The sequence below is a fragment of the Oenanthe melanoleuca genome, chromosome 17 (assembly GCF_029582105.1).
Source record: "Oenanthe melanoleuca isolate GR-GAL-2019-014 chromosome 17, OMel1.0, whole genome shotgun sequence".
NCBI classification, from domain to species: Eukaryota; Metazoa; Chordata; class Aves; order Passeriformes; family Muscicapidae; genus Oenanthe; species Oenanthe melanoleuca.
In genome coordinates, this window is record NC_079350.1 from 1874513 (window position 1) to 1892315 (window position 17803).

Sequence of the window (17803 nt, forward strand, 5' to 3'; positions counted from 1 at the left end):
TACCCTTGCAACAGAAACACTGACAAAAAGCAGACGTTGCTTTGAAACAGAGCAGTCTATAAATACACAAATTCAGATTTCTAATGCTCTTGTATTTCCCAAGCGTGAGTGAATCTAAAACTTTTGCTCCTGACAGCCATAAATCTGTCTCTAGCTTCTGAACATGCCAGCAATTAAAGGATATTACACTGATGAGATCACTTCTATCAACAGCAATTAAGTTTAAAAAAGCATAATACAGTTTTTTTTAAAAATATGAAGGTATTATTTTATCCTTCCCAGCCTCTCAAACCAAGAAGCACAAAGACCAACAGGACGACAGCCCACAGGCAGCACAGCCTGCACTGAGACCTAATGAACTGACATCCCTTCAGTGTCCTAAATACTCCTGTGTGTATACAGGACATGGCAAACACCATGTATTTCTGACGGATTCCAATAGAAACATCTTATAAAAAGCTTAAATGTGACCCTGAAACTCTGTAAAAAAACATTTAGAGTGTTGTTTTATAGACAAATTCCATGCCTAGTACTGCTCATGAGTGCAAGCCTGAATGGAAGGGGTCCTAGTACAGGAACATAAGGGCATGAACGCTGAGTCCTTACAAACACCACATCAGGTTTTAAACAATGTACTCTTCCCTGTCTAAAATCACTTTATTACTGACCAGCATATAAGTGGATGTGTGCCCTGCAACCCTATGAGCTGAGAAGTCTGTTCTAGACAAGTGGAGCAATATTTATAGTTAGGTCTGAAACAGCTGAGGGTAAAGGCAGCACTTACATGTAACAGCAGCACAGCAGCGAGGAACGACTGGCCCTGGCAGTAGCCAATCTCTTCATCATACACAGAGTAGGCCTAGAAGAGGAATCAAGACTTTACTGGTACCTGTCTTAAGCTAACAAACACAAATAAAACAGAACACTGCATTGAACACAGCTCCATGCAATTCCCATGGATGGAGTGCAGCCACTGTCATTCTAACAAAGGGAAAATCTGTATGACAGCCAAACTGGGATACACAGTGGCAGTGCCTGGTTCCAGTAATGCACCAACATTGCTGAAGCCTATTAAACCACTTATCTGAGTGCTTTTTCCTTAAATAGGTCCCACAGGGATATTAGGAAGAGGGAGTAACACTAGGAATTCAAAAGAAAGTGCTAGAAGTTTAAACCATTCCAGCTGAGATACCTGAATACCCTGAGATGTCCATTTTTCTTATTTCTTCCTTTTAATAATCAGTTTCAGTGCATGCCTATGGCTTTATAACCTTTATGGAGGTACATAATCATCTCCAGTTACATAATTTGGCCAGCTTGGTGCAGGCTGACAGGTCAGGAATGATGTGAAGTCTTTGCACCAAACACTCCAGTGCAGAGGAATCCAGAAAGGCTTTAGGTCTCCTGTGTGAATAACCAGAAGCAGCCCAAAGCTACAATGGAGAACAGCCTGGTGCCAGAGGCTGTCTCCATGACAGACAGCGCTAACACATCCCCCTTCTCAGCCAACAGTCACACTGCTGAGTCACACAAGTCACCAAAACCAGTCCAGATGAATCTGAAGAATACCTTGCATATTTTGTACAGGGAGTCCTGGCCATCTCCCCCAGTATCTTTAAAATAATCATGAGCAGGGAACGTTCGATTGATGTCTCGGGTGATGGCACTGTCCTGTGGAGACTCCTACCAGAGAAGAAAATAACATGGAAATTAAAACACATCAAAAGAATATAAATTAAAATATGCTAGGATTGAGACTTGGGAGATTAGCACTGGGCTCTGTGGACTGTTGTAAATTTAACAAAACCCAGTGTACCCCAGCAGAGTTGGCAGCTGCAGATTACAGCTGGGATAGATTTGGGTACCTCAGCACATCTGGGGAGGTCAGAGAGAGCAGAAGGAGTTCACATTTACACACACACACACACACACACACACACACACACACTCCATTTGTGTTCCAGGGCAGTGCAGATGCAGATGCAGCCACTTCTCAGAGATTCCTGGATGCCAGCACTGCCCAGGCACATTCCTGGGATCTCACAACTGCAGGAGTCCCAGGCAGCTGGAAGCAGCAGCTGTCCAAAACGCTGTCCCTGAGGTTCAGCTTGAGGAACCTCTCCTCATCTCCTGCTCAGAACTCAGAGAAAATACATGAGTATGAGCCGTAGGGAGTGTCATACAGGAAAATATGGGGGAATGCAGGGACAGTTCTGTATGAGCTGGGACTTCAGCATGAGGAAGATGGAATTTTTTCCTCTACATCACTCTGACACCATCAGTTTCAGATGCTTTGGATATTTGGAAAGCTGAACAATAAAAAAAAAAAGGGGTTTAATCTACTCAAATAACTCGTGTTTCTGCTAGGCAAATGGAAAAAGGTTAGTAGTAAAAGATGGTAAATAAGTACACGATGTAATCAGTGTAAGGAACATTCAATATAGCTTGTAGTTCTTTTTCTTAACAAAATGATTTTTCAAACAACAACAACAACAACAAAATTACCACAGTGTGCTTCATTTTCTCTTCTGATTTTAATCCAAGGTTAATACTCCTCTCTGGGGCTTAACACAGACATTTCATTAGGAAAGCATTATGCTGCTATTAGAATCATAACCAGATTGTTTTGGAAATTATATCAAAAGTACTGTTCAGCATTCCAATTTGATAATAATTAACATGGTAAAGAGGTCTGTCTCATTATAAGGAAATCAGAAACAAACAAAATCAAATGCTCAAAAAATTTCATCTAAATAAACACCTTTTAAGTCAAAGACAATTATGCTAATGGCTGACTGTCAACTTCAGCTGGTTTTGCAAGCAGGGAAAGACAAGGCCCAGAAACAATTCTGCAAACTTTAAACTTGTGAATACAGACTTAATGACAACTTTTAGTTTCTTACAAGTTTGCAAGACTGAATTCCAGTGAAGTACTCCCAGAAGCACAGGTCCTGGCCACTGCCAGCAGCATCTGTGGTACCAGAGTGCCTTTCCTGAGAATCACCTGTGTTCTGCTGCAATGGCAAAATAATCTCAAATCCACTTGCCTTTTAATCCACTTATTTAACAGCTGAGACCAAAGCATCTGGTTGGAAACTCTTAAGAGAGGATTCTCAAACAAATCACTCATTATGGCTAAAGAGAACTAATTAGTGGCCTCTCTGGCTTTGCGTGACTTGCTCAGCTCTTGACTCCTGTGTCTCAGTACAATTCCTCAAGCAATCCAACATGAGTTCCTGCAGCTGAAACACAGCTTGGGGAGAGAAAAATCAACGGAAATGATAAGGTTTAAAAAATGTTTTTCAAACCATGGCTTTGAAATCTCCCCATTAGTACAAACTGCTGCAATCCAAGCATTGTGTAACCTTTTCTTTACTCCTATTTTTATACCTTGCTGTGAGAATTGGCTCAATGGGCAATTTCTCATGCTTTCAGGGGACTGGGAACTGAAGGAAACCCTTCTGAACCCACACCCTTCACAAACTGGGATTGAAAAATAGAAAGCTAAGAATGACAGGAAGAAAAAGAAAGTAATAAAGCAGAGTGGAAACCAGCCATGAGAACTGAGGCAAGTGTAGTGAAGATTAAAACTCTCATAACAGTTTGCTGCTCTGAAGGAAAGCAAATGTAGAAGGGAAAATGTAGATGCTCAGACTCAGAATATGCCCTTCCTCCCTCCCTTTTATGCACTTTAAAATATTAGGGGAGTTATATCAAAACCTTCCCCTCCAGTTGATTTAAACAGAAAATACGTGAGTAATTATGGAAAGCAGGAGGCAGTCCAGCTGGGAAAAGCCCATTTATTCTGTCAGGCTGCATATAAAAGCATATTGATTCCCAGCTCCTAAACCTGACACATTTAAAAGATATTTTCCATGTATTTTCATAATCTTGCAGGGAGCATCCTTGGATCTGCAAACCATGTCATGCAGTTACAGCCTTGATCAACATATTCAGACTGAGACTGTGTTACTTTAGAAGCTTTTTCTGTAGCTTAAGGCACAATTAAAGACTTGGAAGAGCTGGAGTTCCCTCTTCTTGGGACTGATCTACTTGCAGTTTTCAGCAGCTCAGGTTTATTCCTCATAATCCCTCTACATAAACCCAAGAGGATGAAGAAGCTGCAGCAAAGAACTGCTAAAGGACAAGATTTGTGATGAAAAAAATGAAGTAAGAAACCTCCAGAGAACAGAGGAAGCTGCCTGCTGGAAATGGTTCATCACCCAAAGATCAGCTCCTGTCGAACCAGGCTCCTGCAGAAAATCCCCTGGGGGTAATAAAACAAATCCTGACCTGGACACAGGCTGGCTTCAGAACCACCACAAAAATGGAGAAATGCAAGGGGACCAAACTTGAGGTTCCTCCTGCCCCAACCCCCACAATGATTCCAACTGTGGAATTTTGCTTACTGGTGAGTTATCTGACACACCCACCACCAACCCAAATTGTGCCTGACTCCCATTCTGGCCACAATGGATCCATTTCCACATTCCAGTTATTCCTCAGGAAGGTCCCTGACTGCAAGAACTCTGCCACACGGTCAGAGATTACTGTGGGAAGGGTCTGAGTCTGAGTCCACCACTGGAATTTTCCTTGCTCTGCCAGGGTGGGACCAGCACGTGGTGTGTTGCTGCAAGGCATGGACAAGCCACCCTGGAGTGCACCAAGCCAGGGACAGATTCCAGCAGATCCAACAAGCAGAGAGAGCCAAAATTCTGGGCAGCCTTCATGAGCAGCAGCAGGGGTAATATTACACGATGGGGATAAGTTATTTTGAGCAGATCTGTACATTTTAAGTACATTCAAATACATTAAATGGTCTTTTGACAGCTATTTTCAGTGTTAGCAGGATCCTGTGCCACCAGGTCTATTTTGTAGGCTAATGGCATTCCCATAATTACTTTTATTAAGTAATATTTACATTCATTTTTACACAGAGCACACTTCCTGCGTTTGCCTTTGCCCAAACCACTGGAGAAGGTTTTGGTAGGAGGAATTACACCTGTTACTGAAACCTCAAGGAAGTGACACAAACCACACTTTCAGACTAATGTACTTGCTAACTTCCCACAAGGAGTGCTGCCTGCAGAATGTGTTACCTGGAGTCAGCAGTTGCCCAGAGCATTCACAGATAAAGAGTATTTGTGGAAAAAACCTGAATAATTTAGACAAATTTGGACTAGTTAGACACTGCAATTGGATACAATAGTGCATTGATACAGCATAGTTTCGGGCCAAATATGGCAATATAGTGCAATTCTAAAAATAAAAGTGAATCCCTTGTGATATCCAGCCCTTTCGCTCTGTTCGTTTCCTTTTAGGGCTCAAGTTTCCCACAGGAAAATCAAAGCAGGAGTTTGCCTACAGTGCCCTGCAGCATGTATGGATAAAGCATAAACACCAAGCAGGCTGGAAGGCTCTCCTGCCCCGGCACTCACTACAAGACTACTTAGAGCAATCAAGATAAGGGAAAAAAGCCCCACCCAGTGCCAAGGAACACCTTTAGCAGCACATTAACAGAAAAGTCACCTGAGACCAGCCGTGAAAACATGTGAAGTATCATTTATTTCTTAAATGTATTTATGATCCATTCAGACCTTTCAAATAAAGTGTACAAGTGCATTTCAGAATAAAAAACTACACTCTTCACACAGCTCTGTAGAACACTACATTTCATCAAGAAACTTGAAGCAAAAACTTCCTATTAAACCACCCATGCATCCTTTGGCTACAATAATATCACTGATCAACAAGTACTGCTAGTCAATTCCGAGTTTCCCTTTAAAGAGAAGGAGCATCTTAAAATATGCACCTCTTCCAGAGACCTCTCTTTAAAGAGAGAATACTAAATAAATTAGCTAGGCTTTTAGGCAAAACAGTAAGGCTACTTAGTACTGTTGATGCATGATCCATATATTTGGAGAACAGGCAATCCCAGGCTATGTGAAATGCGTCAACAGCCCTTGAAATTTTACTAGTATTGAGATTACATCAATCCAGAACAAATGGCAGACAAAAATGGAACCAGTGGAACAATCACTGAAAAATGTGCAGTTTCTTGTAGGATGGGAAGTGCTGATAACAGATTCAGAAAAGTGTTTATAAAATCCGCTAAGAACCACATTGACATTCTTAAAATTACATATTGTACAAAGCCCTAAACTCTGTGACTGTACAGCCACTGCCCTGTTAAACTGCTTGTTTGGGGATACATACACACACATGTAAAATACACAGATATACTCATTTGAAAGCAATCAATTTAACATGGCAGTGACTGTACAACTGCACAGCACACAGATATATATATATGTATGTACATCTACGGCAAAAAGGAAACAAGCCAAGAGATGTATGACACAGCTGGGATACACACCATCTCAAAAGGGAATAATACATTTCTTGGAGTTTTAATAGCTCATAGCAAAATTACCTCTTGGAAATAATTATGCAAAGATTTAGAATCAGATATTTACATGCTTCCGATTTATCTAGTTCCATTTAATCATTAAAAATATGCAAGTATTATTTTAACTCAGTAACATTTGTCATTTTTGGCTCAACTGTAGTTTTTCTTATTATTAGTCTTAGTTGAAAAATCAGCAACAGAAATGTCTATTAAAACCATGGGGTGGAAGAACCCCTCTCCTCTGTATTTTAACAACAGTTCTGAGTTGGCACAAAACAGGCAATTCTGGAGCCCCAACATCAACTCTTCCTCAGCTGCCTTGTGCATGAGAACACCCCTCCCTTGTGTGAGCCAAAGCAGAGCCAGCAGAGCCCAGGACCATCGAGGAGCCCACCCAGACAGTCCCCACTGTGTCAGAACTAAACCAGAACCAGTCTCGAGGGTCAGACTGCCTCTAATTCACCTGCTTGCTTTTCTAATCTGCTTTGGTGGAAGTTTCTCTGTAGTTCTTCCTAGCAAGGGTTCCACACTCACAGCTCTTTCTCATCTTTTAATATAAAACAATTTCCAGCATTAAAAGGTGCACAAAGTTCTTACAAACACACACATACACATTCTCACCTGTGATTTCATCTACTCTTGGCCTTTTCACTGACATTCAAGAAAAAACTATCAACTGGAACACTACTTTGTGTAAGGAGCTGGATTGTCTCCCAAACAAAACTCCTTCCAACAACCTCTGACAATGTCAGATTTCTACAGAACACACCAGAATAACCCCACTGGTGGCTTCTGCTTTACCAGAAAGCTGTGAAAGGTGCAAGGAGACAGGTGGGACACAAGGAAAAACGAGCATCACAGAGCCATGGAGTGGTGTGGGTTGGAATGGACCTTAAGGATTATCCAGTTCCACCCCTGCCATGGGCAGGGACACCTTCCACTCTCTCAGGTTGCTCCAAGCCCCATCCAGCCTGGCCCTGGGCACTTCCAGGGATCCAGGGCCAGCCAAAGCCTCTCAAAAAAGAGAGGTTTGAAAGTAAGATCACTCTACTGTATTTCATTCAGCAAAGCAACCTAAAAGCACATGCACGCACAGCCTCCCATGCTCGTGGTTTAATTGTAAACAGCATGTGAAGAAAACAATTAAAAAAGGTACGAATACAATTCTGAAATCCCTGAAGAAAAGACATACCCACGAGTATTAAGAACAGTAAAAAAGCTCATCATTAGCAATTGCAAACGTGTTTCCATCCTGTTGCATTCATTAGAGGAATACAAAATTGAATCTAGTGTTTACATGCTAGAATTACAATAGAAACTAGATTTCAAAGATTACATATGGAGAGAAATGTATCAGCATAGGAACTTGCAAAAGAATGTGCTGTACAGCATTTCTAAAGACACGAGTCTGTCAAGACAATACAATGATTGCAAATCCTTTCAGACAGTTCAAAAGCGTGGCTGGAGGTAATGCTGCTTTCTGTTCTCTGAAAGGATTAACTGCACCAGTATTTTTAGCAGGTTTTAATGACAATTTAACCTCAAGAAATAACTAACCCCTCAAAAACTGAGGTGATCAGAAACAGGTACCTTACAGCCCTCAGGTTTTTATTTCTTTGTACACTAAACATCAATTCATTCGACAGCATCTACAGAAAACGTTTTAAAAAATGTTTTTATGAAATACTGTTAATACTCAGTAATGCTAATATTTAAAAATACTTCACAGTGTGGTACTAATGTAACTTCATAAAACAAGCAACTCGAGTTTGCTAAAGCTCAAAGCCTTACATTATATTAAAATAGTCCAAAGATCCCACACACACACACACAGAATCACTAGCACTATAAATATACCTAAGCCACTTTAGTGCAAAGTCTGGTTTTGGTTCCCCTGACAAATCCCTCTATATTCCTGCCAGCATATTAAAACGTCATCCTTTACTAATCTAATTATTGATTTTCAAGGATTCATTTACAGTTGAAATCCCAGAAGAACTTCTTTCAATTTACCATAAAAGTAATGACTTGGTTTATTAAGCATTTGATTGCTTGGTTCACATGGTCTGTATAACACTGAGAATGACTCTCATATGCACAGCAAGATTTGAGTTCATCTTTATGAGGAGCCACTCGAATTTATTTCACCTTTTAATGGAAGGATCTCCAGTAATGACCATCAGAAAGTAGCTGAAGCTTTGAATTACAAAATTGCTATCTTCATCTTACAAATTCATAAATAGAAGTCAGAACAGAAAGTCCGGGCTGCCTCCTCTGTTCCAAGCCTGCTGTGCTGCATATCAGGCCTCACACACAGGCAGGGGGAGCCTTCCCCAATCCTTCCTTCCTTCCTTCCAAACATGGGTGTCTCTCACCTAATGCAATGTGCATCCACTCAGCACTTCTTAAAACTCCTCAGCCAATAAAGCCACTGGTCTGTCCCACAGGGACCTGCTGCCTCCTGGGCTCCCCTGGAGCAGAGCCTGCACATCCTGTGATCAGCTCAGGGATTGCAACACTCCCCCAAAACAGCTTCAGGACAAAACAAAAGGTGAGTTTACCAACTTTTTTTCTCAGCAGAAGCAACCACAACATTACCAGCACGGAAATCAGTTCTGAGTGCACAGATTGCTGAAAGAGATCTGAGATGTAAAGAAACAACCTGGAGCAGGACACAGGAACATCACTTCTGTTCATGTTTCATTAACTGCTAAAGCTCAGGAGATGCAAATGGGATTTGGGTGAGACAAACACCTCCATGTGCAGCCACACTGAATGCCTGCAGAGCAGACAGACTGGGGCTTGCTTCCACTCTGCAACAGGAGAAGAATTGACAGATGACAGAACTCAATATTGTGTGGAGAGCCATCAGCAAACCTGCCTCTATAAACAAACATTTCACCTGTCTAGAAAACAATGTCAAAAGGACAAAAACCAGAAAAGCTGACCAAACAAAGTACATCCCACCAGATTAACTCCCTGTATCTGGAACATCTCAGTCAGCCAGCAGTGACACGGACTGACATCACCTGAACTCAAATGAGGGGCTGATCATCACCTCAGGTCTGCAGGGAATCCCTCTGGGGTGGGTGTGGGAGACCCCAGGCTCAGAGGAGCTGCCTCCAGGGAGCAGCAAAGCAGAAGCTAGAAGGTTAAACTCGATATTTAACAGCAGTGTGTATTGTAAAGAAAATGACCCACATTAAATACTCCATTGTTTTGACCAACCTCCAGCAGGTTTCCTCTCTTTGTTTCCATCAGCCACAACTTTCAGTTTCTTTCTCTAAACACAACTGCACCTGGTCCTACACTCACTAAATTTAAATTTTGAAGACCTCTCCCCTTCCAAAACATAACTTTAGTATTAAATGCCTTTGCTTATGTGTAGAAACATCTTTTGAAGCAGAACCTCTGCAAAGCACAGGCAATAATGGAAATATCAACTAGAAGTAAGACATTAGCCTAGAAGCCAGCACACTTTTCTGTAGTAAAAATAGGACGTTCTCCCACCATCCCAAAAGAGGGGCTGTTTGCTTTGATGGAGACAGTCTGTAAAACCTGACCAGCTGCAGCCTGACCACAGCCCCAAACACACAACAGCATTCACTGTATAGGGAATATTAACGATAACATTTGGATAAACCTGGATTAAAATCTGAGTTTATCTTGAATGACACCATGGGAAGGATGTGTTGTATTCTGCAAAGTCATGGAAGGGAAGAAGAAACATTTCTAAACCAAACAATAAAATAAGAGCCAAGTCAGGCAAAAGTTTCAGCAGATGCTTCAAAAACTCAGAACCAAAGATGTGCTAAAACAACCAAAAAAAGCCTTCCAAAACCTCCACCTCTTTTTATTAAGTTATCTAAAACAAATGAATTAGAAAAATTTTAGAAGGGTCTTTTGTTTATGAAGTCTGAAGGCAGACTCCTGTGCTCACATACTGATTCCTAAGAAATATTTCTTAAAGCACCAACCTGACTTAGAAGTTCTATCAACTTCAAACCCTGATGTGAAGATCAGACTGAAATATTTCAGACTTCCTGACTCATGGAGTTACTGCCTTGATCATCACAGCACTTGGGAACACCAGGATAAATAGCAAGAAATCTGCATAATGAATTTGCACACTGAGTGTTTCCATCTCGTATCACATCCAGGCCTTGGAAGTGTCTTTTTTCAGAACAGACAAACTGAAATTTAGGGTTCTCACACATAAAGCCTTTATATGAGCCAGAGGGAACAATGCCTTTGGGAATTCTCTGTCTCTTGCAATTCTCTGTGCCTCAGTACTTTGTACTCCTTTCTTCCTGTCAAAGACTTGAGACAAATATCCAAAAGTGCCCCTTGGCTTTCTGACACAGAGCCATGTCACAATTCCAAGTAGTAGAAACATATTTCTGACTGATAAGAAGCTTAAAAACAAGTACAAACTCCCCAACAACAAATAAAGACTGCAGAAACTGGTAACATTTAACAAAAAAAAAAAAAAATTAACAGTAGATAATAGCAAAACTTTTGTTTGACACAAAAGATTTCTGTTGAGTTTTCAAATACTGTCCCTTGATTGAGATAATAAAAAAAAATAATATTTCACAGCTATTTTCCCAGTATATCTGGAAAATGACTATATAATCACAACCTAAACTTCTAGTAATCTTTTTAAAAAAAAAGACTTCTACATGAAGCAAATTACCATCCTCTGAGAAGCTATGAGTATAGAAATCCTTCCCATGGTACTGAAAAAAGCCACTGAATTGCATCTTGCAAATTGAACCTTCCAGCAGCTTAATTTGAAAGTGAGGCAGATAAGTCTAATAAAAAATAAATTTATAGTCTGAGATGGAACTTCAAAATTAGTTCATTTAATCACATCACAACCTCATTTTTATGAAGATGCAATTTGATTTCTGTCCTCTCCTCAGTGTGGCATTTATCTGTGCAATGCTCTCACCACTGATTTCCAAAGCACCCAGACACAAACAGAGCCAGAAGTGGTTTCATTTCACATGTGGAGGATGAAAACTTGGAGGTGCAAAATTTGCTGCCTGACCACTCCTAGCATGGCTTGTGATGGGAAGGACCCTATGCCTGTGCTGGGTGCACAACAAAAGGTGCTCAATGCACTGCTGAGAAACAAAGTCATGTGTGTCAAAATTATTTTTCTCACCATTGGCACAGTGAACAGAATCCACCCCCTGCAATTTCACTGAAGAAAACAGACTCAAATGTTATAAATATTTAAACATCTAAACATATGCTACACATATTACATCAACATTAAATTAAGAGGGAAATAATGTAATTTAAATTTTTAAAATATCAATAAATTAACACAGACAAAAAGAGAAATATTTGACACTAAAACTAAGCTACTGAGGCAACAGTAAAAGTATTTGTACAGTGGATGAAACTTGAATGCATCAATTGGCTGCAACTCCTCTCCATCTTAATCTCTTGGAGACTTCCAGATTGTGATTTTCACCTCTTACAGAAAGTCTGAGCTGAGGAAGACTTGGAGATGAGTAAGGCAACTGAAAACAGCCTGGCTGTCAGGAATGTTAGAACTGAACCTTTGCTGCAAAGCAGCAACAGCTGCAAGAATGCATCTGGATCAGCCACCATGCTCCAAGTGCAATTCCAGGCTCAGGGCTGAAGGAGCTTCAGCTCCAATTAAATCTCTATGCCATGATTTAGACCCCTTACCAGTTTCAAAAACTTGCAAAATTCTCAAAAACTAGCACACAAAGCTCCTATTTAAACCCTCTATTCAGCCATAAAAACCCCCAAAAGCAATAACCTTTGTTTTCCAGCTTCCACTCAAACCTGAAACTGCCATTTCTAAGGTTTCAGGCCCCAGCAGGTTCTTCTCTGCTATGAAGTTCAATCAAATGCTATTTCAATGATACACTGCATCATTTCAGACTTGGAAATGTTAGATAAGGTGAAAACTCAGAGAAAGGCTACAGGGAGTTTACCTGAGAGGCTGTTCCAAAAATACCACACACACACACTTTGATATTAGTGACTAAAGCCCTTGAATTGTTCCCCAAAGCCCACCTTTGCCATCATGCCCACAGAGCGCCCGAGACAATCAGCCACGATGTGCTGAGAGCTTATTATCCCACTTGTTCTGCAAGTGAGTCACTGCAGCCCCGTGCTCCCCCACGGCTGCCTGTGGATAACCAAAATTCCGGCTGCGAGGGCTCTGCCCAGCCAATCCCCCCGGGCGTGTCTGCACCGATCCAGCAGCAGCCCCTCTCTGCTCTTTACTACAAAGAGAGCGAGAAATGGTGGTGTGAAGGCAGCAGGGCTTAGACAACCTGTGCTCTTAAAATTTCAGATGAACTGAAGAGGATGTTTATCTTGAGAGGTTTGGACTAACTAGGGATGAAATCTTCTGGAAGCTGATCAAGATGCCACTTAAATGCTCTGCTCCAGAGCCCTCCAACAGGAGGAGGCAGCAGGAGATGGGGGTTCTGCCCCATCCTCCCCTGAACAGGTACACACACATCCAGGAGAGCAACTCGAGTGTACCAGCACTGAGTGCTGACAAACACATGCCATGCCAAGAATGCTTCTTCCTGCTGCTCTCTCTCCTTCCCCGTTTCCTCACTGGCAGCCCCAAGAGACTGCACTGGAGCAAATGTGGATGGGCAGCAGGGCTGGGCTGTAGCAATCGTGGCATGTGATGGGGCAGAGACAAGCTGGTATCCTCCAGGGCAAGGCAAAGAGAGGAGAGGCCAGGGCTCCCAGCACAGCAGAAGGTGGGGGAGTTTGCAGGAGGGACAGGGCAGAGTATTAAAAATATGATCTTGATCTAGAACCATTTAACAAAAACAGAGCCTTCCCTTTGGCCAAGAGAGTTACCCCAGTTCTAAAAATGTCAAATTATTTTTCCCTATCCTTTTTTCATTCCCACTGTGACTAAGAGCACACCAGCTGCAGCAGAGCAGCTCAGGGAATTCCCCACTCAGCAGCCCAAGCAGTGACGGGAAGCACAAGGAGGGGCACAGAGGGTGGATAGTCGGGGGCGCAACCTGCTCTCCGAGCAGGACAGACAGAGGGACAGCTCCGCACCAGGGACAGAGTGACACTGCAACCCCCATTACAGGAATACTTGGTTCACTCTCATTTCCAAAATGGCATCAGTAGCAAGACAAGGATATTCTTTAGGAAAAACTCAGCAATCTGAGGGCCATTCTGCCTTCTTAACAGCATGACAGTACTCAAAACATTTAATCTAGGCTAGCTTGAACAAGCTATAGTCAATGAGATTTGGTTCCTCAGATACTGCCTTTGTCTGACCAGTTATATATGCTTTTGCCAACAGGATTTAGCCCCTGCTATATTTGAACCATCTTTAATCCCATGAAGGCTAAAGAAAAATGTCTCTGATTTAGCTCTGTGCACTTATGAATAACTCAAATACTATAGTTAAATTTACAACATAGTTCCCTTAACTGTTTAGAAGACAATTGTTTTCTTTCCTTTCCCCTTAAGTTCCAGTATGTAAAATATCAGAAGAATTTAGATTAAAAAAAAAAAAAAAAAAAAAAGGGACATGTTATTTTTAAAGTTGTTCTTGAGAAAATTTCCACATACAAACCCGCGGCATTTCTCCACTGGTTTAAGAACAATTTTCACATGCTGGCATCATCCTTGAGTGGCTGCCACAACTCTGGTATCATAAAGCAACACGTATTTTCTCTTAGCTTATCAAAACACATTTTATTTAACTGCTAAATTTGGTCTGATCCAAGTTTTTCTTCTTACTTCACAGCAAACAGGAAAACGCAGATGCCACACACTGATCCAAACATGCATCCTACTAGGGAAACGGGCACAGAAGCCAGACCAGCCCTAAGAGAATGACTGCCCAGACCACATGGCTGCACTCACAGCTCATCAACAGAGTTCACACTGAAACGTTCACATTGTTCACTCCTGTTCTACAAGTCCTGTCTAGGTAGCACTGAAAAACAAATTGTTTGGCCCCTTCTGTTCTGATGCTGGAACGTTGTGTCAATATACTTTGGCATATATTTTAAAAATCCCTGTAATATACCATAGACTGTGACATTTCCACTTCAGATCTATCATTTACATGTGAAGCACGAATCTCCAAAAGAACCCAGTAAAGCTGTAAGAAAGAACTACATTTTGCCGAAGCTCTCAGACACCCACTCCATTCAGTCACACCAGCTGGAGAGGTAAGTGTCAAGATACAGCTTTATTCTTTAAAATGAATGTGGAGGTGAAACTCCACAGCCTCCTCCACAGCAATCATTTTTTAAAGTGAAACCACAAAGATATGTGCTCCTGATCCTTCTATGTCAGCAGCATGTCTCAAGAAACCTTTTTGCAAATCTGGGTATCTTAAAATCATATCTAAGTTATTCTGCAATCTATGCAATTGTCCCTGCACTTCCCAGTCCAGCTGACAGGCATCCTAGACATGACATCCATTGGAAGATCTTTTGCTCCTAGAGGTAGAGGAGTCCTTAGCTACCCTCTGTCTAGCACACGAGGCACAGATGGCCCCCGAGAGACGCTTCAGCCCCTTCTGAAAGACACTGTTGGAGAGACTGTAAATAACACAGTTGCAGAAACTGTTGCTAATGGCAAGCCAAGTGGTCAAGAAGGACGCGACGCGGTTACTGTAGACATTGGAGCTCTCCAGCAGGAAATAGATGATGTAGGGCAGCCAGAGGATGTAGAAGACGCTGGTGATGCGGAACAGGACCATGGCATAGCGCTTGTCCGGGCAGGGCTGCGCCTCCCCAGCCTCCCCGTCCTGCGAGCTGAAGCGCACCCGCCGCTCGTTGATCTCCTTGGTGTGCTGCTGGCAGATGCGGAAGATGTTGAAATAGGTAAAGCAGACAATGAAAGCAGCCGGAGCGTAGAGCATCACCACAATGAACAGGGTGAAATAGGGATCAGTGTTCCAGGAATTGGCGCACCACTGGAACACATCCCCGTGATATCCAGGCTTTCCCCAGTGAAAGGAGGGTAAGAAGACCAGGCAGGAGTAGAGCCAAATGGTCAATATGCAGATTCGCAGCCTCCAAGGGGTAACCAGTGTGTTGTAGGTCAAGGGCTTCGTGATGGCAATGTATCTGTCAATGCTGATGCAGGCCAGGGAGGCCATGGAGACGCTCTTCAGCACTGATACCACATAACCAAAGATTTGGCAAACCAAGGACTCACTTAAAACAATAGGATAGTGCAGCAGAGACAAAGAAGGCACCAGACAGCTCACGCCCACCAGGAGGTCAGCATACGCCATAGTCTGGATGAAGTAGCTGGTGGTGTGGTGGTTCAGCAGAGGTGCACAGTGAAAGACAAATATCACAATAATGTTGCCTGAAATAATCAGCACCATGAGGAACACAATAATAACCACTTCCAGGAGGCAAAAATTGATGGTCTCCAAATAGCTAATGGCCAGGAGACAGAAGGGCCGGCCACTCTGGTTGCCAACCAAAGAGGAGTTCATCTTGAGCACTGCAGTGATCTCTACTTCATGCTCCTGCCTGCTGCCTGCAGCCACTCCAGGCAGCTGCTGTCATTGCGGCTGGTGCTGTGTGTGCAGCAATGTCAAAACCGGAGCTCCAGTCCCCAGGGCTGCTCCAGATGCTGCTGCTGTGCATTGTCTGCAGCACAATTCCCCTTTAAATCCGGCTCCCCGCCGCTGCCGGTGCACCGGGACCCAGCGGCAGGCATGTCAGCAACTTCCCCAGCGCACCGGAGAGAGCTGATACTGATGCCCTCCTGGGTGGGCTGCAGCGCCAAGGAGGGATGAGGGGCTGGGGGAAGAGGGAGAGGAACCGCCACCGAGTCAGGACGAGAGTCCTCCCAAAGGCTGACAGAGAGAAGGGGAAAGTGTTTTACAGAACTGCCTCTCCCCCGCGCTGCCACCTCCGCCGCTCCCCTCCTTCCCCACGCCCTGCTCAGCGCTCCCCGCCGGCCCTGGCCCCAGCTCCGGCTCCAGCCCCGCTCGCTCCCAACGCCCCGCGGGCGGCAGCGGGAGGCAATGCCGCCTCCCCGGAGCCCCGGCAGCCGGGCGGGGGGATGCGCGGCGGGGAGGGCGGGGGTCTAGCCCTTCTCCGCTGGCTCCATTTTGCACGGCGCTTTTGTTCGCCGTCTCTCCCGGCCGCGCCGCCGCCGCCCCGGCCCCGCCGCCGCCGCCGCCCCCCGCCCAGCCCGGGGCCAGCCCGGCCCCGCCGCCCCGGCCCTACCTGCGGCGGGGGAACAAAAGCGCGGAGCATCCTCGGGCGGGCGGCGTGCGCTCCGGCCGCGGCGATGCGGAGCCGGGGGCGGGGAGGCGGGAGGAAGGGGAGGGAGGCGGCGGGAGCGCGGGGGAGGGCGCGGCGCGGCGGGGACCCGGCGGGGAGCGGGGCCGCAGCCCCGGCCCCCATCCGCCCGCCGCGGCGCGCAGGGAGCCGGGCAGCGCCGGCCGCAGCCTCGGGAAGGCGGCTCCGCGCTCCGGGGGCGCTCGGCGAGGCGGATCCACGGGCGGCCGGGGGCGGTGGGAGCCTCACCCGGCGCGACCCCGGCAGCGCACGCGGGTCCCGGCCCTGCCCGTCCCCGCCGGTGCCGCAGGGACACACACCCAGACACACACCCAGCGCGCAGCCCGCTCCTCCTCCTGCACCCCGGCACGGCGAGCGCAACCGTCCATCACCGCCCTGCACTCACGCGGTTCGTCGTCACTTAAAGGCTTCTCCATGCCAGCCCTTTTGGGGAAATACCTATTCTGGAATAAATGTGCCTTTCCTAGGTGCAGTGTGTGTCGCTCAGGAGACACCCGAAACCAAGGGCAAAGCTGAGAACGATGTCCCACCTTTAATCCAGATGCTGCTCCAGGTAGGCAGGCACCTCCCTCCATACACAGAGACACACAGAGAATGCAAAGGCATCGCTGTCCCTGACAGTCCCTGGGACACCGGACACCAAAACAGAAAACCCAGCGACATTACAGCTAGCAAAGACGTGAGAGATTCACAGCACAGCACTGAAACTTGTACTCACACCCTAAGTTAATACCATCTCACTATTTAACCAGAAAAACCTCTTTGAAGGCAGAGAGGCATAACAAGGTATGGCTCTTATTTACTGTTTGTCAAGAGCTTCAACTGACAGGCTGGAAAACACGTTCCCAGGTATGTGGGAGCTCATTCTCTGACCCTGGCACCAGACTGCTCCACTGCCACCGCTTAGGATGGGCCCTTGCTACAGGAATTTGTATTTGAACAGACCAAACCAGTAAAAAACTGGAGTGAAGCTCTCCAGCAATCGAAATCATTTAGTCAGACATGAAAGAGTGCAACTGGCATCCTTACAAGCTTAAGTCCCCACTTTGAATTCAACCAATACCAGCAAACCCAAGAT

General features: G+C 44.6%; 2 protein-coding genes across 2 annotated transcripts in view; both read right to left on the reverse strand.

Annotated features, from left to right (window-relative positions):
- RABGAP1 (RAB GTPase activating protein 1) overlaps positions 1-17803 on the reverse strand; it is a 62838-nt gene that overhangs the window by 15722 nt on the left and 29313 nt on the right. The window contains exons 14-15 of the mRNA XM_056505315.1: positions 1570-1683; positions 785-859 (exon numbers count right to left, since the gene is read on the reverse strand). Of these exons, the coding sequence (XP_056361290.1) occupies positions 785-859; positions 1570-1683 (189 nt within the window). The remainder of the gene's footprint in view (positions 1-784; positions 860-1569; positions 1684-17803) is intronic.
- GPR21 (G protein-coupled receptor 21) lies at positions 5543-17078 on the reverse strand. Its single transcript, XM_056505317.1, has 2 exons — positions 16651-17078; positions 5543-16274 (listed from the first exon to the last, which is right to left on the reverse strand). Exon 2 carries the CDS (start codon positions 15906-15908, stop codon positions 14862-14864), a length of 1047 nt encoding a protein of 348 aa, XP_056361292.1. The 5' UTR covers positions 15909-16274; positions 16651-17078; the 3' UTR covers positions 5543-14861.